This window comes from Cydia pomonella, chromosome 1, assembly GCF_033807575.1.
Source record: "Cydia pomonella isolate Wapato2018A chromosome 1, ilCydPomo1, whole genome shotgun sequence".
Lineage (NCBI taxonomy): Eukaryota > Metazoa > Arthropoda > Insecta > Lepidoptera > Tortricidae > Cydia > Cydia pomonella.
The window spans coordinates 32,870,870-32,898,577 of NC_084703.1; the positions used below are offsets into that span (position 1 = coordinate 32,870,870).

Consider the following 27,708-nt stretch of genomic DNA (forward strand, 5'->3'; position numbering starts at 1 on the left):
CATCTGCTAGGTGCAGAATTTCTATTTTTCACGTTAGGCGAATTTGTGCATGTCATTTTAAGAGGAAAGTGGACGACCGCGGCCGACTGCTTATCCATACAGATAATCCCCATTTTCTCATTCTCTGGATATTGACATTATAGAAAATATTTATCAATGTATAATATTACCTATTTCTGAATGAAAATTATAAAAAGATTGCTAATTACAGCAAAAAATAGGCAAGAAAGCTAACCACACGTGCATGGCTGACCGCTGGACCCTTTACCCTATTTGGAAAACGTTTTGTTGATTCAAAATTCAAAAAAATATTCTGCAAGTAGGCCTCAAGGGCTCTTTTACAAGTCAATACAACATTTATAGTAACATCATATAGTGACATGAAAAATACATAACAACATTTATAAATACAACAGCCAATACCTGGGTAAAAATTACATTATAATTACTACAATACAATAGAGATGTGTAGTCTCTATGGTTAAAAATACATTAAATCTGGAGATGTAAAAGGTTTCATTCTAATAAGATTTGGAGGTGTAAAGTCTCTCCAAGTGTCAAAATAAAATTTGTACTAAATGAATAAATCGCGTCCGGACTGTTAAGCTAGCAGTCTCATAAACTAATGCTACAGAATACATAACTAGTATGTTATTATTATTATTAACTAGTATGTGATTATTAACATAAATGAGAGAATTGTGTTAAAACCTTTTAACTATGAAAAAATAGAACTTCGTTGATCGGTTACGTTCTTTTCCTTTGCTGATCCTTTTCGTCATTCTGAACAAACTTAAAAGCGGTTGCGGGTTTTTTTACGATTTATTCGTAGTTTGCAAAGAGTAGAGTTATCCTAGGTGGTAATTCTACTTTTTACTGTAGGTATTTTTGTCCCTAGAAGAAGGTATTTGATTTTTAAATAAAGCACATGTTAATGCCGCACTAATGAAAAGGTATCATTAATGACCATGAAATCAATCACATATTATATATATATAAAAAAAAATCAGTTTACTACTAATTAAGTAGCATGTTTGGTCTTCAGGCAAGCTAGTTAAGCACCTAGCAGAGTACTGTGAAGACATACAGGAACGGAGCACAGTGTTCGTTGCCAAGGGTACAGGGTGGGTACGATCAGCTGAGCTTACGTAAGGTTCGCGGGATGGGCGGGGGGTCGCGGGGTTGGGTAGAGCGGGGCGATCAAGGGCCGATCGATAAACGCTTTCGGTCCGTCGTGTCGGTGTTCGTTCGAAATTCGGAGTTCAATTTCACCCATCCAAATCTTTCAACATTTTGTCTAATCCTTTTGTAACGAGATGACTAATAAAAATACGCCTTTCTCTGTAGGAGGATAAAATAGCATTATAGCTAATATTAGCAACCGTTAGGGACCAGCTTAGCGGTTGCAGCTTGTGTATAATTCGCAAGATCGCGCCAGGATATCCGAAAGCGTAAACGTAATAGAAAAATAGTTATTTGTTTTACAAGGGGGCAAAGTTGTTGTTTAAGCGCTCGTGCTAATATTGATACCCGAGCAAGCGAAAGATTCCAAAATTGTTCGAGAAGTGGAATCTTGAGCGTTGCGGGGGTTTCAAGGCACGAGGGTTAAACTAACTGCCTCCGAGTGAAACAATTTTTTTTTACCACCCCAACGTGAGGAAAATACTAACTAAGAAATACCAAAATAAAAAAGCGGCCAAGTGCGAGCCGGACTCGCCCATGAAGGGTTCCGTACCATTTATGACGTATTAAAAAAAACTACTTACTAGATCTCGTTCAAACCAATTTTCGGTTTTATTTATTAGTATTCCTCTTTATTCATTGCATATCTTAGATTAGGTTTTTTTTATAATATGAATATAAAAGTAAAATATAAAAACACTTACAAAACAATACAAAATACATATAAACACATTATAAAAAACCTAACCTAGGGTGCCGCCAGCAGCGGGGCAGGGCCCAAGCTGCTGGTGGTCAGGGCCGCAGAGAAAGGAACCGACGTACAATATGCGCTGTGTCCAAAATTACTGCCTTCTGCATCTGACACTTGATCCAGCCACCTAGCGAGAGTCTCTCTAGGTGTTGGTCGAGACTCTTCGCTATGAGACCGTTCGCTGATACGACTATCGGAACAATGATCGTCGAGTCAACATCCCACATGGCAGTAATCTCGTGAGCCAAGTCTAGATACTTGCTGGATTTGTCCTTCTCGGCTTTCACGAGATTCTCATCATGGGGGATGGTGACGTCGACGAGCACGGCCCGGCGCTGCGATCGGTCTATCAGCACGATGTCAGGCTTATTGGCAACAATAGTCCTGTCAGTGATGATAGATCGATCCCAATAGAGCGTGGCACGGCCATTTTCGAGAACTGGCACAGGTAAGTACTTGTAGTACGGCACTTCGTGGTCCACAAGGCTGTATAGGAGAGCAAGCTGCTGGTGAATAATTCTGGCTACGAGATTATATCTGTGCAAGTACTCGCCGTTAGCAAGATGAGAACAACCGGAGATGATATGCCTGAGTGACTCTCCGGGACGGCGGCATGCCCGACAAATGTCGACCGGTACGGATCCTTCAGGATATATCTCCGGTAGTTATTCGTCATAATAACTTCGTCCACAATTGCACAGGCAAAACCCTCGGTTTCTCCGAAGAGGTCCCCGAATCGTAGCCAGTTCACCGATGCGAGCAGGTCTACATCGGGTCCCGTGAGGGCCTTGTAGAACCGCCCGTTTAGCATGCCGCCTTGCGATCCGCAGTACTTAGTACCACAGGTTTGCGCCAGTTCTCTCTAGAAAAAAGTGGCTGTGATATAAACGGACAGACAGACGGACATGACGAATCTATAAGGGTTCCGTTTTTTGCCATTTGGCTACGGAACCCTAAAAACCTGACAAGTGCGAGTCGGACTCGCCCACCGAGGTTTCCGTACTTTTTAGTATTTGTTGTTATAGCGGCAACAGAAATACATTATCTGTGAAAATTTCAACTGTCTAGCTATCACGGTTCATGATATACAGCCTGGTGACAGACGGACGGACGGACGGACAGCGGAGTCTTAGTGATAGGGTCCCGTTTTTCCCTTTGGGTACGGAACCCTAAAAATCAAACCATATCAAATCCAAATGAACATAATAAAAAAACCGGAGAAGTGCGATTCGGACTCGCCCACCGAGGGTTCCGTACTTTTTAGTATTTGTTATATCGGCAACAGAAATACACCATTTGTGAAAATTTCAACTGTCTAGCTATCACGGTTCATGAGATACAGCTTGGTGACAGACGGACGGACGGACAGCGGAGTCTTAGTAATAAGGTCCCGTTTTACCCTTTGGGTACGGAACCTTAAAAATATCATTCAAAATCATCATTTAAAAGTCAATTCTACCAGCTAACAATAAGGAAACAAATCAAAATTTGCATCTGATTACGTTACCCCACATGTGGATAAAACGCAACGCAACTTTCTCATTCGTTTTTGAACAATCAAGATGTACCAGTTACCGGTTGGTGTGGTGAAAACAAATAAATACAGCGTACACTTTATAGAGTAACGAAGCTAGTCTAGTTTGCTATACTGTCTTTATTACTTGATCGGAATCGATTGACATCTCATTCATGAAACTCGGCTCAGTAGTTTCATTCGCCCTTCCTTTCTAGCATTCCCTTGGTCAAGCAAAACTTATCACCCAGCCCAGAGCCCTATGAACTAACTCACTTTTAATTCATTACACAACCCCTTTGCTCTGCCTCTCTGGCCTTCACTTTTGAACAGCTCCCAGGTGCTCAGATGTAATAAGGATATTATGGCTCTCTGACTGGGTTTGTTGCTCTATATGCTCTATGATATCTTTTTCCGCGGCTAGCTATTAGACCATCAGGTTTTCTGGAACCGATTAAGTAATGAGTACAAGATAGTGTTTTGCTCTAGTGATCGGACGGACGTTAATACCAAATTTGGAATATGTTAAGTAGGCCAGGGCCTTTATTAAAAGTTCAAGTTTGTTGAGCTTGGAGCGCTGCCACTCGCTTAGGCCTTAATAGTTAGAAGAACTAAGATTCCGACGTTTTTCTTTTTCCTTGAAATAAAACCTAAATAGGAGCATGTTTTGCAAGAATTTAATTTAGATTGGAATTAACTGTTTTTAGACCAAATGAATGAGCGATCATTCCACACATTGTCTTTAGAGATAACCACGTTACCGCCTGCTGCATCTCATCGCAACAAGATAATGTCTAAGTCAATGGTCAGTTAACTGTGTTGGGGTTAGTACAACTTGAATTAATTATAATTCACGTACCTTATTTGAAGTAAATCTTTTTTTTACATTTCATGTTTTTGGATATGTTAAAAACAGTCAAACAAACTATGAACCTCTGTGTCTTTGAAAAAAAAAAAAATGCTTAAACGACGTAACATTAAGAAAAATATTCTGATATTTTTTCAGGGATCAATGATTAATTTTAGAGACATATGCACCGCACTTGTAGCGTTTTGACAGTTAACAGAAGTAACTCTTGCAATTTGGGAGGTTATTGAACTAACCGAGCGCTTCCGCGCTTTGCGCTGGGCGTTGTTTATCTTTAAGATGATAGTGTAGGGCCACTTCTCCATACATTGAAATATTTTTACACAACCCGTATTAACCATATCTATAAATAATAATAATAGTTATTTGAACAACAAGAGAGCAAAGTTTGATATTTCTTCGAGTGCTTGTTTTGAGTCCCGTGCAAGCGAAAGATTCTATAATAGATTCACGAGCGTAGCGAGTGAATCTAATTTAGAATCTTGAGCGTAGTAAGGGACTCAAAAGCGCACGAGATGTAAATAACTTTGATCTCGCGTAGTACACAAAAATTTTCACGTCAGTCAGCCATAAAAAAATACAACCTGAAAAAATGTAATCCAGACGGACGGATCACTATTTCGTTCATGTTTTCTGAAGGTATTCTAACAATTAACTTTAATTATCGCAATAAAACAAAACGAAAGAAATTTCAATAAAATAGTACGAAAATAATGAATTAACGAACATCAATTGACAGTTCAATCGACAACTTTTTTTTGAAAAAAAAAAACTTTGTAAGATCCGGTCCGAATTGCGGATTACTATTTGTCAACTATAGTAGAGATCGTTAGAAGTAGTTAAGTAGAATTATTTACTGCGTATCAATTACGTAAATTTGTATAAGTTCATTGTTTTGATTGTATAATAAAATACGTAAAATATGGTGTTTTTATTAAATTTTAAACTTTTATTTCATTAATTAATTATTACGAATGAAGACTAGTAGGGTGTTTTGGAACGATGCGGTCTGACTTATTTCGGGGGTCTATTATAAACCGTCAATATACCGTTGAATTACGTATGCACTATTTTTGTCTCTTTCTTTTTGCTAATGACGTGAAAGGGACAAAGACAATAGAATCCAAATATTTCGAACTTGTATTAGGCCCCGCACGTTGAATGACATTCGATTCTAAAGGTCACTTGAATGTTATTTTGTCTCACTCGGTGAGCAAAATGCGATTTTGCTCACTGTTTTTAAGCAGCAAAATACCCTTGTTCGAGCTGCTGACGTGAAAATAAGTTTTAAGCAAATAAATCATTCTTGTACAAGCTTTTCTTAATGTACTTTTCTTTCCACAGGCAACTAATCATCCAGACAATTCCAAAAACCTTAACACAATTTGGTTGCGTTTTTCTATCACAAGGTACCTATAGCCACCTCCTGTCTCCATCATCAGATCAGCTCGAAGATACCATAATATTGCATTGTCACCAGATATGACTTACATTGTATGCAAAATTTCAGCTCAATCGGAAACTGGGAAGTGGGTCAAATTTAGCTTTCAAGATTTTACCCAAAGAAACATACATACATATACTAACAGGGCAAGTTAAATAAAAGCTTGTAATAAATATTATAGGGAATTTTTACACAAGTTGACTAAGTACTGTTAATAACTGATATTATAAAAATATTTATAAATACTTATCAGGATTTGAATGCTCCCGACATCGGCTTCATAGGCAGGGTCACTATCCACTAGGCCAGACAGGTCGTCGAATCTTTGCCCCTTCGTTTGGTTTTCTCGATTTTTTTATTATTACAAGAATTGTTATAATTGTTAAAATCTTATTACGCTTATATTTGAAAAAACTTAGTAAATCAAACGAAATTTTAAGCTACAGTTAAAATGCATCAAATTGTACAAAAATATTCTCCATAATGTCAGTATCAGAGAGGAAGACTGGGACTACGTTTGTATTGAGAAGCGGGCCTCCACTATCCTCTTAAGAGAAGTTCGAGACATTCGCACGGAAGGTTGCAGAACGCATCAAGTTGTAAAAGAAAAAAAAACATGTCAAAGAACACCTAAACTCTAGTGATGAGTATTAACGAAATATTTTGTTGGCATCCATTACCTGTGAGAGGCAGAGATGATAAACGAATCCTATGAACTCAGGGCAGTACTTATCGATAACGTAATATTAGCAAAATCACAATACACGGTCATGACATCCGACATACCTAACATTCCTCATCCTTACACGGATTCGTGCGCGGACTATATGTATGTCAATCACTAAACTATGTTTTCATATCCCATGATGGGGAATAACCTGTTAATAGAGACTAAAACGTAGATCTCATCTTAGTATTAAACTGCAGGTTCTCTTACTGTGTTAAGAGGCCAAGTTTTCACTTGAATAGATAAAGCTTGAGTGGTGTTACTTGTAAAATAAGACGTTTGTAATCCTTCTTATGAAACCTGAACACAATAATGAGCAGTGCTCGTAATTTACGTGGCCCTTACTCAACTGTCGCAGCCAGTTCTTTCTTCTCTCTTATTCTTCATCATGTGCACGTGTCGATACATTATACCTACATAATCGAAATAGATGGTTAGTAACATTATGTAATGTACAGATGTAGTAGGTACCGGTTGTAACTCCTTTAGCCTTACATTAGCAGTTTTATGGTGACTGTCCTACATTAGTTACTCTTCTTGCCATTTCCTTTTAGTAAATAATGATTTGCCTCATTGGAATCGGCAGTATATAAGTGAGAACTCACATCGAAAATGCCACGAAAATTCCGGGCTCTGATTATGAATGAGATTCGACTCACCATCTTACCAGAAAACACATCACATCATGCTACTAAAAGTATAGTGGACGACCGCTCTTCATACAGTCTTCGTTGTCCACTTTTCCTCCCTGGATATTATATATATATTTTTGCATAATTTATTGTATATTAACAGTAGCTACCTATGCCTTTTTTCAATTTGCCAAAAAACTCTTTCTCGACTCGAAACTCGAGTGCATTATGATATAAAGGGTGTCGCGTTCAGTATAGGTACTGATCAATCTAAGACCACATTAGAGGTCCTTTATAGGATAATGGACGACCGCTTCTCCATTCAAACGTAGCCCAGACAATATATTATATATTAACCGTAGGTCCGTAGCTATGTCCCTTCATTTCACTATTTTAGATTTTTTTATTATAATAGTTACGAGCGAACAACAAGTTCAATAAAAAAAATTAAGCTCCTAACACTTATAATAATTAGAAATCTAAAAGCTCAAATGAAGGTATATAGCTATGGTTAATATACTTTAAATTGAGATTTTTTTTCTGTAATGTTAATATCCAGAGAGGAAAATGGGGAGTACGTTTGTATAGAGAAACGGTCACGTGACGCCGTCCCTTTTCATCATAACATATCCTGGTACTTGTACATACTTGGCTAACTACCATGACTGACACCACGCTACAATGAAAAAAATTCTATACTATTTACTGCATAGTCAGAGATGAACGTGCGTATCTATTATAAATTAAAAATTAATATTATTGTTGATTGTATTACTATTCGTTTTAAACTATCAATAAATAGTACATTATGATACAAGTTCAAAAGTCGGCTTAGAAATGAACCTCGACAAAACAAAAGTGATGACGAACCGCCATACGTCACCCATTTTGATCAACAACATATCCCTTGAATTCGTAGCAAAATATATATATTTGGGCAAACAAATATCATTTAATACAGACAGAAACTTAGAAGAGGTGGAGCGGAGAGTTGCAATCACTTGGAAAAAATATTGGGATCATAAAGAAAACGTCACAACTGCCGCTATCACTTAAGAAAATAGTTATGGACACGGCTATACTTCCATGTCTTACTTATGGTTGCCAAACATGGACGTTTGACACCAAAACTAGAAATAAAATTCAGACCACGCAAAGGCGAATGGAAAGAAGCAGTATGGGACTAAGGCTCAAAGATAGGGTGAGAAATGCTGACCTCCGCAAGAAATCCAAAGTTACCGACGCCTTAACTTTCGCGCTGAAGAGCAAGTGGAAGTGGGCAGGCCACGTCGCTAGGTACGAGGATAACCGATGGACTCGGAGAGCGGTAGATTGGACCGGGCCGACAGGAAAAAGATCGAGTGGCCGTCCGTACGCTAGATGGACAGACGAAATAGTGGCAATAGCAGGCCGAGGATGGCTAAAAACAGCAAAAGACTGAACAAGGTGGCATACCTTTACCCGAAGGGGGTCCAGCCAAAAATTAAATTAAAATTTATAAATATCTAAATTCTAACAATCTAAATACGAATAATTGAAAAGAAATTAATTATAATTAAGAATAATTTCATTCCAATTATGTTAAATTTACCAGTGCATAAATATTCAATAAGTATTAATTTATATTATTCATGTTAAACCGTATGTTAACGCACTATATAATTATTATTGCAATTATTAGATTTTTTTGTATGGACAAATAAAGCTTTATTATTATTTTTATTATATTATTATTATTATGATACAAGTGTGCTAATTTGGTCATTACACACGAGGCGATATTGTGCGCGCGAGCTGTAAGCGAGCGCGCAATAAGAAAGCCGATGTGGGTAATGACCAATGCACACGCGTTCATACGACGTTTTTCAACACACTTGCGAGGAAAAAACAAAACTAAATCAGATTTTTTTGTCAAAACAGTAAAGGTACCTACAATTTTCAAAATGGTAGCTTACAGTTTTAACATCGAATAATTGCACCAAAGCGTGCTGGGCTTGTAGGCACTTATTCGCCAGTTCATTGGAATAAGCTACCAACACGTTTTCCAAGAAAGACAGGGCCTTTTTGCTGATTTTCCATTGAATAAAAGTTTCACATGCCGCCAATTATTTTTAACCCGATTTTGATGGTAAAAAGCTATCGTTCTCGGCTCTTGCCTCTATTAGTATTACTGGCAGCGTCAATTTTATGGGTTCTTCATTTTCAAGCATTCGGACATGTTCGTCAATATATAAACTAAAAACATGTAAAACTATTCCAATTTTATGACAAATACGGAAAATGGCTGGCGCGTTGTTTTTTTACGCACGATTCCAATGCGCGCGCAAGGCAAAGACGCGCACGAATTCGACAAACAGCCAATTAAAAAAATGTAAAAAAGCTAATACTCGTATTTTCGTATTTCTTTTTGACGGATGGAGATCAAATCGATAAAATGTTATGTTTATTCAGTAATGTCATTTACGAGTTAATTTAATCTATAAATTATGTTTGGTGTGATAAAACCTCTTTGAACTACCATTTGAAACCTAATAGTTGATTAGAAAAAAAATGTATTACTTGACCAAATTAAGAACGCTCCGTTTCCATGCATATTATTTGCACTCAGTTACCGTCTTAACTCAGTCGGATAATACAATGAAAAAGCCCAAGTGTTATAATATACTGAAAAAGCACGCGTGTTTAATATCTAGGATTATGAGCAAAAAATCGGTGGAATAAAAACGTCGTTTTGAGCAAGTGTGTTGAAAAATATATTGTTATTTAGGTATTTGCCATTAAAGAAAGAACGTATAAAATAATACATTTCTGATCATTACCAATGTCGTTTATGTTTTTTCTCGGCCATTTATATTCGTACACACGAAATTGTTGTGCCTAGTACTTGTTTAATTTAAAAAATAATACCTAATAACTAGGTACACAAAGGTAAAAAAGAGTTCATAGAGTCTATAGTCGAGAGCTTAGTTAGATCGCGAGCGTTTTGTAGTTTATGAGGTTTGAAAGTAGTTAAAGATGTCATAAGTAAAGCGTGAAAAACATTATTTATGCGAATGCACGTTTTACATGATGAGTGAGTTATTCAATTTTTATACTTATGTTTAAATATGATGATAAATACGATTCTTTTTTTTAAAAATCAAATTGAAAGTATGTTTCTGATAACTAAAAACTCCTGAACGTTTGATAATGCTTGCTGACTTGTTTTGGTGTTGTTGCTCTCATAGTTTGCATGGCGCTTTTAAACTTCAGATTCGTGAGCCATTTCATATAATTTCTCTTGTAGTTTTGTTCTTACACATAATGCCTTATGCGTTTGCCAAATGTTCTAATGGGGCTTTGTTTTATTTATATTTATTTGGCTTTGGTTGTGTCTATCGTGTTGCAGCGCGCCACTTGTAGTGGTGTGAGGCGGGTGCAGTGTGATGTTAGTGTGCTTGAGAGGCTGGTAGTGCGCCCGCGCCGCGTGCGGCTGCCATGTCATCGCCGGCCCGCGCGCCGCCGCCGCCAGGGCCCGGCGCTCCCGCGGGACCCCCTCCGCATGTGGCGCACGCGCCGCCTGGACCGCCCGGAGGGTTGGCCTGCCCGCCGCGCTCCGCGCCGCTGCCGGCGGGCACCGCTATGCTTCCGCCGCCGGGACCGGGACCCTCGAGACAGCGATCCCTTAAAGACCGTTTACGAGAGGGAATAACTGGACCATTCCATTGGCAGTGAGTATTCACCCTTTGGTGTACATGTATATTTGTTGGCTTTCATAATTATTTGATTATTTTGTATTAAAAATGCATTTTCTTACACTCAATAAGCACGATTTTGGAGTCCATGCATGTATTATAATGAGAGAGTAGCGATTTTTGTCGTCCGAAACAGAGACGAATATGAACGACGACGGGAGGACTGAACGGTTATAGGTAAAAAACTTAAGTAAGTCACCTTATGTAGTTGTGACGTGTTCGAATAGACATTTGTTTTGTTTGTGTGTGTCTTTTAAACATGTATTGTCTATTCGAACACGTCACAACTACATACAACAGGTGACTTACTTAAGTTTTTTACTAACGTTATGTAACACGTAAAGATCCTTTTTGTTCCGGACTGTAAAAATCACGTTACTTACGCTGTGACTTTAAAAGGAATTGCGACTGACCTTTTTACACTTAGACAAATCATTGCGCTCTTCTTAAACGTGTTCCACATGTACCAATTCCATACCGGCTACTGTAACGCATACCTATATGGCGTAATTCATAAACGCTTGTCAAGTCTAACAAGCAATTGATAACCTTCTTTTGTCCTTATCTGTCATTTAGACATTTGTATTTGTTAGAAAGAGACAAAAATTAAAAGAGGTTGATAAGGTTAAAGAATAAGACCTGTACCGAAAAAAACTGTAAATTTCAAACGACCGTAATTTTGTTTCTAAGCAAGATGACTACGACTTCTTACAGCGGTAATAAGTGTAATTATTATATTATATATTCCAATATAAATAATTCTGGTTCTACGCTATGCAACATTACACCGGTAAATAAGGGTTATTCCCACTAGTTACCTCCTTGTTGTTACCAGTGGTAACTACTAGGATTTTTTTTCCTACCTTTTACCACTGGTCTAGGAAAACAACTCCACCAAAATTTGGTTAGCGTTCAATACTAATAAAAACAGTTTAGATATAGAGTGCTTTAATGAATAATTAATTAAAAGTATAATTCATTATAAGTAAATTCGTTGAATTATAAGTCGTTTACTGTTTCAGTAAACTGCCTTAAAAGTGATAAAAAATCGGTCTTTGACTGATTTGTTTGTACGTTCGTATAATTTTGACGTTATTTATTGAAAGGGACTATTGTCGATGGCACTTACGCCATTACCAACGATGCTCCTATATAAATACAAGGCTGCGCTACGCAGTATGGCGTAAGTGCCTTTGACAAGAGATCCAGGTTTCATAGGTAACGTCACAATAATTTCAACTTACAATTAACAAGATAAATTGCTCTCATGCTCTCGAGGTTGGTGGCAAAAAGGTAAAAAAAAACATATAATGTCATAATTAATATAATGTAATAATTCGTAATAAAACAAAATTAAATATTTATTATACGTATAATAAATATTTTAATTTGGTTTCCAAATAGGAATTCGTCGCCGTCTAATAGATTAAAGGCCAAAGGTTAGCATCGTTTCGATTGTTGACGCCATAACCTTTAGGTAGTGCCCGGTAACATGGTGCCACTTTTTGATATTTAACAAATTGAACACATATCAGTGAAAGAATAAGGATCAAAGTCAAATGGCGTTCTAATGGTTTTAATTATGTGTCGAAAGATGGCAGTAAATTACGTCGCTACTAAGTTTTTATTGAAAATACACGGCTATTTCAAATTCTCTTTGACGGTACTAGACGTGGATGCTTACTTATAAATCTTATAATACGAGTGTACATATAACCGAAGGCAGGCAGGCAAAAAGTGTCCAGTCCGCCCTAAACATGTATTTTTAAATATAAATATAAGCATCAGCATCAGAGTTGGGGTCACGCACACAACAACATTTCATGTAATGACAGATGTGGTTTGGAAGTTAATGTTCTAGTTTCATACCTTTTAATAGCCAACTACTGCGACATGGGCCAATGAGTTTCTTAAAGGCATAAATCATATTCACTCATTCATTAATTCAATTATTTTTGTATTTAGTGTGTGTAATCGTTCATTCCAACTCTCTTGCCGACACCTGTCCTACTAGCGGGTAAAAAATGGCAATTGGCTACTTGACAGTTTTTTGTAAATAAGCTCAATTGATTTTGATTTTCCTGAGGATCAAATGTCTATATAGGAGTCATGGCATTTAAGCAACACAGAGGTCAGAAATGAGAGTTAAAGTCTGACGCGCTCGTACTCGACGATTGAAACGCCTTTTTACCAAAATGATATTGTAATGTGACGTCACATTACATTAGTCTGTCCTTAATGTATGGAAGATCAAGAAAATTGCCATTTTGACCCTGAAATATTGCGTTTAAGTATGTATATAGTTGTAACACAATTTATTTTTCAATAAAATGTAAGGAATCGAATGGTACCATTATCTTTTTCCTTTTTGAAAGTTAAAAAAAAAAATGATACGACGAGCCTTGTATTTTTTTTATACCTAATGTCAATATATTTTTTAAATTCTACTTGTTTATGATGGATTGCTCATTTTCTGTCCATTTAGCTAAATTTTGTTATAATATTTAAGATGTGTGTCAAGTACTCACAATTATTACTTACTCTTTGGAAGTAAAATGCCTGTGACATATGCTGATTGACGAGACATTAACATAACAAACAAAGTTTTTCACATTGGATATGATTCAGTATTTGTGATAAAAAAATATGTATATAATCAGTACCTATATATATAATCAGTATAATATTTATATAATCAGTACCTAATTAAAGTAACAGACTTACTTGCAATCGGAGACTTTGCATGTCTAAAGATAAATATCTAATAACGAATAACATTTGGATTGCTATATAGATGAATAAAACACATATTTTATCAAACAGCAGTAATTTTATAAATGATTTGGTTCATCAAAGCATGAAAAAGTACCTAAAGTATAAAGTATAAGTCCTAGACATAATGCATCGTACACGAGTGCAATAAACGAATAAAAATATAAAATTAGCGGGAATGCCTCTTACTTTTTACAAACTTTTATTTACTTTCACCTGACCGTTGTCTGTTTGTTATCAAATCTTGCAAGTTAAATTTGACCCCACTTCCCGGTTTCCGATGAAGCTGAAAATTTGCATACATATGTAAGTCGGGTGACAATGCAATATTATGGTACTATCGAGATGATCTGATGATGGAGACAGGAGGTGGCCATAGGAACTCTGTGATAAAACAACGTAACCTAATTGTGTTTGGGGTTTTTAGAATTGTCTCGATCGGTATTAGTTGCGGCATACCCCGCAATGCAACAATGAACCCGCCCCCGATATATCTCAATGGAACTTTAACAAAGCCGACTTTCAACTTTAATATTCAAAAATCGCTGCAGTTGACTGGACACCTTTATTTAATTTAGATTTAGAAAAGAGTTTAATTTATTTCTACGATACTTTGAATTCTATAATAGAGGAGTGTGTTCCAAAAAAAAGACAAAAGAGGGGACTATCCAAATGCATCTATCCTGAGTGGTACACGGGTGAGATAATTCGGAATAAAGTTAAAGCTACCCTTCATAAAAAGTATAAATCTAGTAAATCAACCGTAGATGACGAAGCATTTACTCAGTGCAGGGCTCGATTGAAACATCTGATAAAACAAACGCATGAACATTATCAAGATCGGGTACAAAATCATATGGCAAGAGATCCTAAATCATTTTGGAATTATATTAAATCTAAAAGAAGGAGCAGAGGTACGAAAACAATATGAATGAATGGAGAACCTTTGTTCAGTGAACAGGTATGTACTGAATTTGCTAGGTTTTTCCACTCCGTATACAGCGTGGAGAAGCCAAAGTTGGAGGTTAGCGCCGCAATAGTGGCAGCGGGCACTGGGCTAGATTTACAGGACGTGCGGCGAGCCCTTCAACAACTTAAGCCAAAAAAAAATCCTCTGGCCCGGATGGTATTCCCTCGTACGTATTTAGGGACTGTAGAATGGTGCTGGTGCACATCTTTAACCTCTGTCTTAAGCTAGAAGTATTCCCAGAAATTTGGAAAATTACTCGAGTGATACCAGTACCGAAAGGTGGATCTGGAGATAAGGCAGAGGATTATAGACCGGTGGCGGTTCTGTCGACACCGGCAAAGGTATTTGAATCGGCTATTCACAAACGAGTATATATTTAAGCAGGTGAGCGCGCAGCTTGCGGATGCGCAACACGGGTTTCGTCCGACACGAAGTACGGCCAGCAATCTTCTGAGTCACGTAGCGCAGATAATACCTATAGTAGATAGCGGGGGTCAAACCGATACTGCTTACTTTGACTTTAAAAAAGCTTTCTATCTCGTTGATAACGACGTGTTGTTGTCAAAGTTGGCAGGCTTCGGTTTTACCCCACACTTACTTAATTCTTTTGCAGACTATATGAGGGATAGACCGCAATATGTAGAATGTGAAGGGCACAGGTCGAAACCATATTTTACTAGATCAGGCGTGAGTCAGGGTAGCAATTTAGGGCGTCTCGAATTTTTATTAATGATTAACTACTTGCCTAAAACAGTAAAAAACGCTAAGTGTTTATTATTCGCGGATGACCTTAAGTTGTCTCTGGCCGTAAATAGTGGTGATGACTGTAAAATTTTGCAGGCGGATATCGACAGAGTCGGACAGTGGAGCAAGATAAATCTTTTACAGTTTAATACCAAAAAATGTATGGCTATCTCTTTCTCTCGGGCACGTACTCCCATTCAAAACAGTTATAAGGTAGATGGAGATTTAATGATTAGAGTCACAGAAGTAAGGGATCTAGGAGTTAGTTTTAACACTGTGTTAACGTTTCGAAAGCACATTTCGAACATTTGTAAAAAAGCATTCAGGAATCTAGGTTTTGTACTAAGGATGGCTAATGGATTCACAAATATGAAGGCTATAACATCTTTGTATAATGCGTTGGTTAGGAGCCAGCTAGAATACAATGCTGAAATATGGGCTCCACACGAAGCAAAGTATATTTTTATTTTAGTCCACCGACTCGCTGCCTCTTAGGTTGAATCAGCAGAGTCATGCGAGCTTACAGTGCTATTTTGTATCAATATCGCCTCCCCCTTGTAGTCTCCCCTTCCTAGTCCTTGCTGCAGGATCTGCTGGCTGGAGTTACCCCAAGTATCAGTATCAGTAAAAATGAAGCAACTAAAGGGAGGTTCAATATACAATGCAAATAATGAAAACAAACCTCAATTTCTTCGTAATCTCGCACTTATTGTGGACAACCATGATTTTCATGTCGAGTTTCTTATTTGCCGCCCAACGTTTACACACATTACCTACTCATTACTACGAGTATGTATACTATGTCTTTATTATAGAATGGAAATGTTTAATAAAATATAAAAAAAAAAACCATAAAAACATGAAGGTGATATATTTTTGGCCAGTGCTGTAAACCAACACAAATGCTTTATGAGTTTTGGCACGAAATATTGTTTTGATTTCAACCGGATTTGTTTGAATGTCTTTGTCTCTGTTGCTTTTTGTTAAATGAATGTTTTTATTACGACTTAATTAAGTGGGATTGTCTGTATTCTGCTGTCTATTGGAATAGTGTTACATATTTATAGTATCGTGACGTGTGATGACCATTTTCAATATCAAATTCAATTAGTTAGACATAATATTGATCGACCTGGTGTAATTAAAGCCATAACATATATGTATTACCATATTTTGCGTTACATGCCATTATTGAAATGTTTCTTCACTCCTCATAATAGAATGTTTTTTACCTTGCCTTTCTAAAATAAGGAGGAACGCTATGTTCTGTTCGACCTCCTACTCACTTGGTCATAGTCGTAGCCAGTTTGGAAATATAGGTACGTACGAAGAGTTTGGTTTGATGTCAGTGCACTTGCATTATTTATTTTTATTTTATTTTTATTTATTTTTTATTATGTGTGGTTACCGTTTCTACACTCGAAAGCAAAGGAAGCGGGTTAATTTGCATCTAAATTTCGGTACAGACTGACCTGTATTCATTGCTCTTGTTTGTACCTATTTGTTTATTAGACGTGACTACATTTAATAATAAAAGTATACAACTTGAGTACCAACCAACTGACTTCTGGAAACTTTTTGTTTAAAATTGAGAGTTCCAATCGAAAACAGAAAATTATCAGCGATTCTGCTGTTATTGCAACTGTATCTATTTTTAATCTCGGGCGCAAAAAGCGATGTTATAAGTTTAACATGCGTTTTGACTGAATAAAAATATATGTATTTATTGTACTTAGGTGATAAATTATAATTAAAACTAAGAAAGCAACCATAGAAGGCAGTCATTGCTTAAAAATCCACGAACGTCGGTATTTCAGTATGCGTACCGAGGTCCGCAACGAACTAGCTTAGGCACCTCCAAATATTTGCTCTGTTCAACATTCCCTATCTCCAGTGTGTACCTTCTCCTGGCTACCGCTCGTTATCTCCCCTGTAGCAGCCTAGCCACGGCGCCGCGGTACTGCGGTGGCCCTCTAACACCCAATCTCGCTTGTTTGCCATTCCCTTTTATAACATCATTTAATTAAAAACTTTGCTCCAGTTATCAAGTGCGTTCAGCTGCTGCGTGAATATGTTCAACGAGCATTCGAAATAATCTACTTCTTACGTGGAAAACTTGAAAAAAAAAAACTGAATTGCGTACTTTTATAATCTTTTCCCCCGTTTATTTAATATATAGATTTTATAATAGTAAAGAAAAAATAAACGATAAATTTGTTTTAATATTGTCGGTTACGGTATGCCCGTACACATTACAGGCAAAATCTATAAAACCGCCGTACGGCCAGCTCTAACGTATGGCGCCGAGTGCTGGCCCCTCAAAAAACAACAAGAGAACAGACTACATGCCGCTGAAATGAGGATGTTGCGCTGGGCTGGAGGTGTAACGCTGGTAGATCGCATCCGAAATACCCTCATCCGTGGTAGCTTCAGGGTAAAATCAATCCAAGAGAAGCTAGTGGAAGGTCGACTTAGATGGTACGGGCATGTAATGCGTCGTCCACCTGAACACATGACCCGACAAGTACTCGAAATGTTTCCGGCGCCAAAGAGAGGAAGAGGAAGACCCCTCCAAACATGGATAGCTACTATAGAAAGGGACATGAACGATGCAAACGTCACATCTAGGACAACCCAGGACAGAGCGTCCTGGCGAAGAAGGACTAGGAGAGCCGACCCCAAATGATGGGATAAGGCTAGGCGGAGAGAGAGAGAATATTGTCGGTTAAACATGTTAAAATATTTTTTGCGCCTCAGCAACTCAAACAAAGGTAATTTGCTGCTTAAAACAGTAAGAAAAATCGCAGTTTGCGCACTGAGTGAGACAAAATGACATTCAAATGACCTTTATATTCGAATGTCATTTCAACGTGAAGAAAGATTCTATTCTCTCTGTCCCTTTCACGTCATTTGCAGAAGGAAAAAGACAAAAGAGTTAAAACGTAATTCAATGGTATATTGACAGTTTATAATAGACCCCCGAAATCAGTCAGACGGCATCGTTCCAAAACACCCTACGAGTATTCAATGAACTTAAAAAAATACAAAGATTATGAAAAATAATTCCACTTTTAACATCTCTACTATAGTAGTATCCGCAATTTGGACCGTATTTCACAAGGGATTTAATTACAAAAAAAAGTTTCCTTATTTCCATATTATTTTATAAAAATTTCTTTCGATTTGTTTTAGTTTTTTACTGCAGTAATTATTAAACTTTATTGTTAGAATACCTTTAGAAAAAATTAGTGTAATACTTAGTGATTACATTTTTTCAGATTGTACTTTTACCATCCAAATATGTTCTCACTGCTGAAGTGAAAAGTCTTGTGTACTACACGAAATCAAAGTTATTTACACCTCGTGCGCTTTTGAATCCCTTACTACGCTAAAGATTCAAAATTAGATTCTTGAGCGTATTATAGAATCTTTCGCTTGAAAAGGTCTCAAAATAAACACTAGAAGAAATAACAAACTTTGCTCTCTTGTTGTAAAAATAACTATTTGCTCGCTTTTACAAAAGGGCGTAAGATACGCCGTTTTGATGATACGCTGTTTTTTTTTTTTTTTTTTTTTTTTTAATTTATTTATTTAAGGTCGCTCAAACAGCTAAGGTCATTAGCGACCACTATAAATATACAATTATATCAAATCAAGTCATAATAGTTACCTAGTTTAAGAAATTTTACAGTACATTCTGAGGCAATCAAAGTTTGTATCGTATGACGGTACAGGAGTTACAGAACAGACCCTCTATTGTGCGTGATTCAACATGCACTTGGCGGTTTTTTTTTAACATTAACATGGCATACTTAGTAGCGTACGACGATTGGACGAAACGGAAAAGGGCTTTCTGCGACCCAGTTTCACTGTAATTTACTCGCGCCAGTCTCGCATTTATCTACAGGGGCGAGTTTTGATGCAGTGCTATGCATATCAGACTGTGTCCTTGGCCGATATAAAATGTTTAGACGACAAGCGCTCAGGCCGAAGTGTGGGTCGAGGGTGGAGGGTGGGTCACTCCGGTATTGTTTCCTTTGTGGCTTCTATCCTATACAGCTATACAATCGTTACCGTGATGTATACCTACTCATGATAGCAACTTGTGTTTATAGCTAGAGCGCGTCTCGGATACATCGCTACTAGTCTCTCGGATACGTTGGAGTCACGGGGATCTTCTGTTGGAAATGTTGGAATACTTATTTTAAAGTAGGTAATTAAGTATCAATCTATCCTCATGAGTCCCAATTTCCATTATTTGCTCTACATTATACTCTCTGTTTCTATACATATAATTAGAGCCATTCATAAACCAAATTATATGATAAGATATGCTACTTGCATACCTTTTGTTTTGCTGCTTTCTCAGACATAAGAAATTTATCTCGATTTAATATACGACAAGGTCCAAATTAAAAAGAGGATAATTTTGTATGGTGGGCCTTACGAGTCTATGTCTTGGCTATGTTTATCAGTTGTCATGACTTATATTGAATGTATTTACTTATTCATAAAACTTTACGAGCCTGAATTAGTTAAATTATCTTTTATCCCTTTGTTATAAATACATAAGTCAAACAAACGGTTCGTAGCTAATTTAGGCTTGTAGGTAATGGCGTTCTTCATAAACAGAACGCCATAACTCTGTAGAAAAGTAGTGACTAATCCATTTTGTTAGCATGTATGAGTTACATGCGCGTTGCCATCCCCAACACTCCGCACCCTCGTTGAGCTCTGGCAATAGTGGCAATCTTACTCACCAGTAGGAACACAACACTATGAGTCTAGTGTTATTTAACTGCGGTTTTCTGTAAGGCGAAGGTCCTTTCCCAGTTGGGCTCTGCTCTAAATCTGGAATGACATCCGCTGTGCTGTGCCCTACCACACAAAGCGAGATGACATTCATAATGCCCATATCTCTCTTTTGGACGCAGTTTAAGGACGTATCCGGGCTAGTATTATGAGTATCGTCAGGAATTATGATGAGCAACGTAGCAAGTAAATCTCAAAATTACGATATACTCGTAAATAAATAAATAGTACCTGGGCGACCGAGCTTTGCACGGTTATAACTATTTATTGTAATATGGTGGTGTATAGGTGATAATCTTAACTACATTTTTTTACTAAATTAAACTTGTCTAAAACAATAAAAATTAAAAAAATATATATATAAACTTGAACAAATAAAAAAAAAACAAAAGTTAGTCACCGGGCGAGATTCGAACCCGTAATACTCGTTTCTAGCCGTCCGCGTCTTAACCCGCTGGACCAGACGGACAGTGGCCGGCAACACGAAATTAGCGACCATATTCTGCGTCGAAAGAAAAACGCATAAAAACTCGAAAACACGCGTTTTCCCAAATATAAGACAAATCTAGATCGATTGTATACCCCAAAATCCCCCATATACCAAATTTCAGCGAAATCGTTAGAGCCGTTTCCGAGATCACAGAAATATATAAGAATTGCTCGTTTAAAGGTATAAGATTATAGGACATTATTACACAAATTGACTAAGTCCCACAGTAAGCTCAATAAGGCTTGTATTTAGGGTACTTAGACAAGGATATATATAATATATAAATATTTATAAATACTTAAATACATAGAAAACACCCATGACTCAGGAACAAATATCCATGCTCATCACATGAATAAATGCCCTTACCTGGGCCCGGGAACCCGGGACCATCGGCTTCATAGGCCCACCCACTAGGCCAGACAGGTCGTCAAACTCGACTCGTCGACTTTAATGAATATATAAGTACTGCACAGTACTATTAGTATGTGAAAAGATGAATATTGGTAAAGGCATCCACTTTATATGTGAGGCTTTATAATAGGCTATATTTTGCATTTAAAATTATTAACTGTTTTTATATCGGAACTTATTTTGTTACTTTAGCTGTAAGTTTTCCCAAGAAATAAAAATAAATAAAATTATTAAGCTACGAGTTTTCGTACACTAACTAACATATAGTTGGAGAGCCGACTGTAAAATTTCGTACCGATTTGATACCGCGATGAAAAGCACGATTGTTTCCCATAAAAGTGATGCTAAAAGTCCGAATTTGATAGTCTGTCATGGCGGAACCTGCCGAAAAGCAAACAAAGAAAGCCACTACCGGTGCGAAAAAGGGGGGCTTAACACCCATTTAATACTGAAATAATATAGTGGAAGCCGTCCGAACGAGCCCAATTTTAAAGAAAATGTACAGTTCAGCCGTTTGGCACACACACATATTAGAGGTCAAAACTCTCCCTTAGGAGGTGAGTGCTGAGTCATTTTTGTTTTCTATGGATTTTTTTTCAGAAAGCTATCGTGTGTGGTATCATATGGAAGGGATTTTTGAGCCGATTCTAAAAATATACCACATTATTACATTTCAGTGATTTTTTTAAATAATTACAAATTTTTTTTTTTTAAACATACCACATTTGGGCTCCTCCAGATACGATATGGCTGTTTTTTATGTACAATATACCACAAATGACACGGGATATCCTCATATCTAACTCCAAGAAAGGAATTTTGAAAATAAGATCATTTAGTTTTTTTTGTTTAATTTTTCAACATTACAAAGTGACACAATTTTACTTCAGTACCTGTTTAAAGAGACTTATGGAACTGAACGGCAGATACGGTACATATGAGTCATAAAATGATACGTAATATCCATATATCCAAAGGAGAATACTTCTTTAATCCTTTTATGTGCCTTTTCATCAGTTGGTATAGTTTGTTTAGTTTTTCACACAAAGTTTGGGCTCCTTCAGATACGATATACCTAAAAAATACACCACTTACATATACAATAGTTATGGCAGCAGTTAGAAATTTACTGGTAGATACAGAAAAGCAAAACCTTTTCTGCCAGAAGTGCTTGACAGACGCTCTCAAAGGTGACGATCGAGATCGAGACCCCTAAATATACCAGCATGAAACTAATTCCATTTCATTTATTTATCTATTTAATATTGTCTTGTCATGTTACATAATAGGTGTTACATTAAATAAGGCCACAATAATATTATTCTATTCTAAACTAATAATAATAAAAAATACATAATAGTCGATTTACTTCTTATTAATTAAAAAAAATATTATTTCTGGTTAAGTCATGCTAATTACAATTACAATTTTTATAATTATTTTGTAATTATTTTGAATAAAGGCAGACCGACGATATTTAAGTACCTATAAGAAAGTGTCAGTAGGTATTGTTATTTTTCTTGGGTATCATCAAAAAAATCTTTAAGGCAGTAGTAATTTTTATTTAATAGAAACTGTTTAAGTTTATGTATACATTTCTTTTCAGATATTTTGTTCTTTAAACTATCGGCGAGCTTGTTGTGTATCTTGATGGCCATCATATTTGGACTTGCTTGGTGCAGTTTTAAGTTGGATTGTGTTGAGATGGCTAGATTATTTTTATACCTCGTGGCGTGTCGTCGCGTCGTGGCTGTTCATCAACTTTTGTGAAGAATTGAGCATACTTCCGAACAAATTTGAATATTTCTAATATGTAAATTGAAATTAATGTAAAATATTACATTTGTCAAAAAACGGTTTGCAAGTCTCTGGAATTTTGATGTTGGCAAGAATACGGATGCATTTTTTTTGGAGGATGAACAATGTTTGTAGTGTTACCCCAATGTCCGTATTTTAGGCTCGAATGGGCATATGCGTAATATGCATTATGTGCTGTTCTAAAGTCGGTGCATATCTTAAATTCTTTTAATGCAAACGTGAATTTAGATAATTTATTTTTTATTTTGATTACATGTGCCTTCCAATTAAGGTGCGAGTCAATGTCTAATCCGAGGAGTGTAAAAGTTCAACACATTCGATTTTGGTTCCTGTAAACGTATAGTCTATTTCCAAGGGGACTTATTGTCGGGGCCGAAATTGCATTAATTTAGTTTTTGTGAGATTAATTTCTAAATTGTGTTCTTTCAGCCACTGCGTGAGTTGCGTAAGAATGTTATTTAGGTTGGCGCATACGTTTTCATTGTTATTACATGAGGTTATAATAGATATATCGTCTACGTGTAGGATTTTAGGCAAGTCATTTATGTATATTCGGAATAGCAGACACGAGAAGGCGCCACCCTGTGGTATTGATATTGACATTTGCAGGGGGTTAGATTTAATTTGAGAAATACTTCCGGATATTTTGTCGATGTGTTGTATTTAGACGTATTGTTGGCGTTTTTTTAGGTATGATGGGAACCATTTGTACGCCTCACCCCTGACACCTATTCCACATATTTTTTCTAAAAGTATGTGATGTTGTACTCGATCGTAAGCCCTGGACAAATTGATATTCCAGTCGGCAGGTGTGACCACAACTATAGTTGTGTCGTTCTCGAGAACGTTCTCAGTTTTGTATGGGGAATGTTCTCGTGCGAGAACATTCCCCATTGTAAACGAAGAACATTCTCGAGAACGGCACATCTATAACCACGACACTCTGCAAAGACTACAACGACAAAGAAGAAGAAGAAGAGGTATGAACCCCCAGTTCAGGAATGTAAGTCTGCCCAGGCTTTTTCTGCCGGTACATGTACAACCGGACGTTTTAATTACTGTAGACTTATATTTTATTTCTTAATACTTATAGTCGTATGTATATAATTATGTTATTAATCAAATCTATTTATAATTAATTACCAAGTAATATATATATACTCGTATAGTATTTGCAAGAGAATATGTATCAACATCATGATAACCAATTTCTATGTCTATGACAACTGAAACTGAATATTTCTTTCTAGTCACCCCACTCTTATGTATATCGACCCCGTTTTAGGGATGTCGACCAAAACTGACAGATTTCGCTTTTCTGTATATACCAGTAAATTTCTAACTGCTGTCATATCATAACTATTATTTCAGTATCAGATGGGTAAAATAACCCCTCCTTTCTCGCACCGGAAGTTGCTTTCTTTTTTTTTACTTACGCCAAGTTCCGTCGTGACAGATTATCATATTCGGACTTTGCATCCCTTTAATGGGAAACCATTGTGCATTTCATCGCGGTATCAATTTGGTACGAAATTTTCTCGTCCGCTCTTCTACCAATACGGGGGTTTTTAACACTTACGGCTTAAGTGTTAAAAACTCTCGTTCTGAGAGGTTATTGAATTATGAAGCCAACCCCGAAATCGCGAATATAATGTTGGCTGTCCCATTGAAAACATCCGACATCTAACCTAACATGCATGCAAAATGTAAGCACATGTAATTATTAACTGACAACACTTAAACTGAAAATCATTAATCCGCTTTGCTCGTCGGTTGGTTAAAACTTAAAAACTCGCCGCTATGTCGTTTACTCGGTTTATTTGATACTACCGACTTTTTGCCTCAACTTTATAGCATACTCGTCTAACAATGTAGGAAGGTAGGGCAGTATATTTCTAGTAAGCCAGTTTAACTATAATATAAAATAATGTTAGTCGGGGAGCGTTACAACAATAATGGCATTGCGATGCAGTAGTGATGTATGCATAGGAAGCGCTTGGGTCATCCGTCGCTCGGTCGTGACGGCGTCGAGCGCGAGGCCGTGTGTCCATTGTCGCGCTGATGTGTCGGATAACCGGACCGTCACGCGCGGCCCAACACCTACAATACGCACTTCTTTGTTGACAAGTTAGCGCGACAAAATCAATTTCACACGGACACGTTCCTTACAGGTGCATTTTACTCTACTCCACAATTTACCTTACATCATCGGATATTATTAATGCCAAATAAACTTTTGCTTAATACTTAAACCACATCCGCATACTCTACGACACTAGCCTAATGGCTCTAAAAAGCCACATAGTTACATCAATACTCATATACGAATACCACTAAGGACTAACGAGTATGGCATAATAACAAGAGGATCAAGGGAAATAGTGGATCCCGGGGTAATGACAAGTTTACCAGCCAAGGATCAGGTGCACTGGTGCAGCTTGACTGCTTCTCCCGACACGTGGGCAAACATTTTTACGTCGAGTTTTTGTAATATGAGTTTTAATTATTTAGTTTCCTGATTGTGGATTAGTATATTTCCAATGTTGCTTTAATGAATCATTACGTCTGCGCGTTGTTTTTTTTTACGTCTGGGGCTAGTTTTAACTAAATGCGTAGGGTAAGTATTAACCATAGGTACTAATATGGTATACTAGAAATGAAATTATTATTTCTAATATCAAGAAGTGAGTTATTTTTAGATAGTTAGAAATAATTAAAATTAAGTTAAAAACTACAAACAATACATTTCCAATACAAGCTTTTATCGCTGACTGTACTATTCTTTCAACAGGCAACTAGTACTCATCGAGACAATACTAACAAACCCAAACACAATTAGATTGCGTTGTTTTATCACAGAGTTCCTGTACTCATCAGATGGTACGCTCGATGGTACCATAATACTGCATTGTCAGCCAATTTACATATGTATGCAAATTTTCAGCTTCATCGGAAACTGGGAAATTTGACCCGTACAAACATAGTTACATACATACATTGCAAGTTAAATAAAAGCTTATAATAAAAAGATACATGCAGAAGTATAAATTTCGTTAATACTAGCCTCACGCTCCCCTACTTAGGTATAGTCTGTTTTGTCTTCAGAATCGAAGCAATTCAAGATTCTGCCACTAAATGATTATAAATGTTATCAACACAGGCACCAATTCGAAAAGCTTATGTATGGTGGTATGAGGTTAATCATATTGCCAGTTTTTCCAAATAATTATGCCGACCTTATAAAGAGCGTTCGTTCCTCGAAAATAAGACGGATACCCTAGTCTGAACATTTCAAAATATAATCATCATTTTCGGCCCTACGCGATGAGGTTATAACTTCATAAAATTATCTCAACCACTGACTCAATACTGAATCCTCCTCTCCTTCTTAATCGCTTACGTGGGCAATTATAGCCTTGTTCTATTATAACATGTTGGTAACATGGTTGGATAATGAGTATAGTCATCACCGACAGCCGCAAACCACCAGACACAAGACAATCGATGTCACCACACAAGCGCTCCAGTAAAAATTTAGTATTTATGCGAGCGCGACCGCTTATTTTAGTTGCGCCGATAATTACGACCAGTAGCCAAACCACGACTACCTTAGCAGTGTCAAACTGGCATATTCTGCGTAACTTACTCTATGTACGAGTGAGATGCATAGAAAGTAAGTTACATACAGTTACACACACGCCAGAGTGTCAGTGTCAATTTGGTGGTAGCCGTAAAGTACCCGTGTAAATCAAAAATATTTACAAAAAGTAATCTTTAGGAGTGTACTTGAGCTGCTGGATTATATAATGGTGAATATTGGTGTAGAATACAATTCAATTGTGCTATTCGAATCGTGACAATTTACAAGTAAGTAAAAATGCACCTCTCCTCTTTGTAAACGCTTCATGATGTAGTGTCTGTGTAGGTCTAGGTAGTCTGTGTCGACAATGCACAATTGCACATACATCACTTTGCTGAGCACATGATGAGCTCTAATGTAGCCCAATTACGGATTTCTAAGTTTATCTAATCTTAGTAATCTTTTATTCCTTGCAATCAAAAGTTTACAATAAACATCATAATCAATTCACAGATCTTAAGTCAATAACTAAAGACAGGTATGGGCTCTGCGAATGTCACACTGTGGGGGGTAGGGCACAGCACAGCGGAAGTAGGTCGTTCCAGATCTAGACCCGAGCCCAACTGGGGAAGTGCCTTACAGAAAACAGCAGCCAAATAAAGACTATTAACAAGACCTTACTCATAGTGTTGTGCTCCTGCCGGTAAGTAAGGTTGCCAGAGCTCAACGAGGGTGCGGAACGTTAGGCTCGGCAACACGCATGTAACACCTCTGGAGTTGCAGGCGTCCATAGTCTACGGAGATTGCTTACCATCAGGCGGGCCGTATGCTTGTTTGCCACGGACGTAGTATAAGAAAAATACTGTAGAGCACGATTAAATTATCCAGCGGGGATCAAAGTAGGCACATTTTACGGTAATATTTAAATAAGGTTCTGTGAATATATATATGGTGTTTCTATTTGCACTACCCTATTTACCATTTGAATATCCTACTTAACAATATGCTGCGTTGTTATTGTTGTTACAAAATACAATGTACCTATACATATACACATTGTACGAATATCTTGTATGCGCAAATACACGGAGAAGTATGTTAATATAAGTGCGCACATCTTGTTAGATATCAGTCATATTTATGTCTAAGATAACGCGTAGACGAGCCCCCTAACAATTTGTTTGTGTCATCACACCATTGTTTAATCAGAAATGAGAACTAAGTGGATAAGATAAAAAATGTCTTCTGTTAACAAAC

The 27,708-nt window shown here is 37.1% G+C and overlaps 1 protein-coding gene across 9 annotated transcripts in view; it reads left to right on the forward strand.

The window, feature by feature from the left end:
• LOC133519967 (TLD domain-containing protein 2) overlaps nucleotides 1-27,708 on the forward strand; it is a 184,824-nt gene that overhangs the window by 21,391 nt on the left and 135,725 nt on the right. For 6 of the 9 annotated variants that reach the window (XM_061854276.1, XM_061854284.1, XM_061854268.1 and 3 more), the window contains one exon: nucleotides 10,506-10,827. The exons of the other annotated variants lie outside the window; for them this stretch is intronic. In XM_061854276.1, the coding sequence (XP_061710260.1) occupies nucleotides 10,595-10,827 (233 nt within the window). In that variant the 5' untranslated portion in view covers nucleotides 10,506-10,594. The remainder of the gene's footprint in view (nucleotides 1-10,505; nucleotides 10,828-27,708) is intronic. 9 annotated transcript variants of the gene reach the window in all.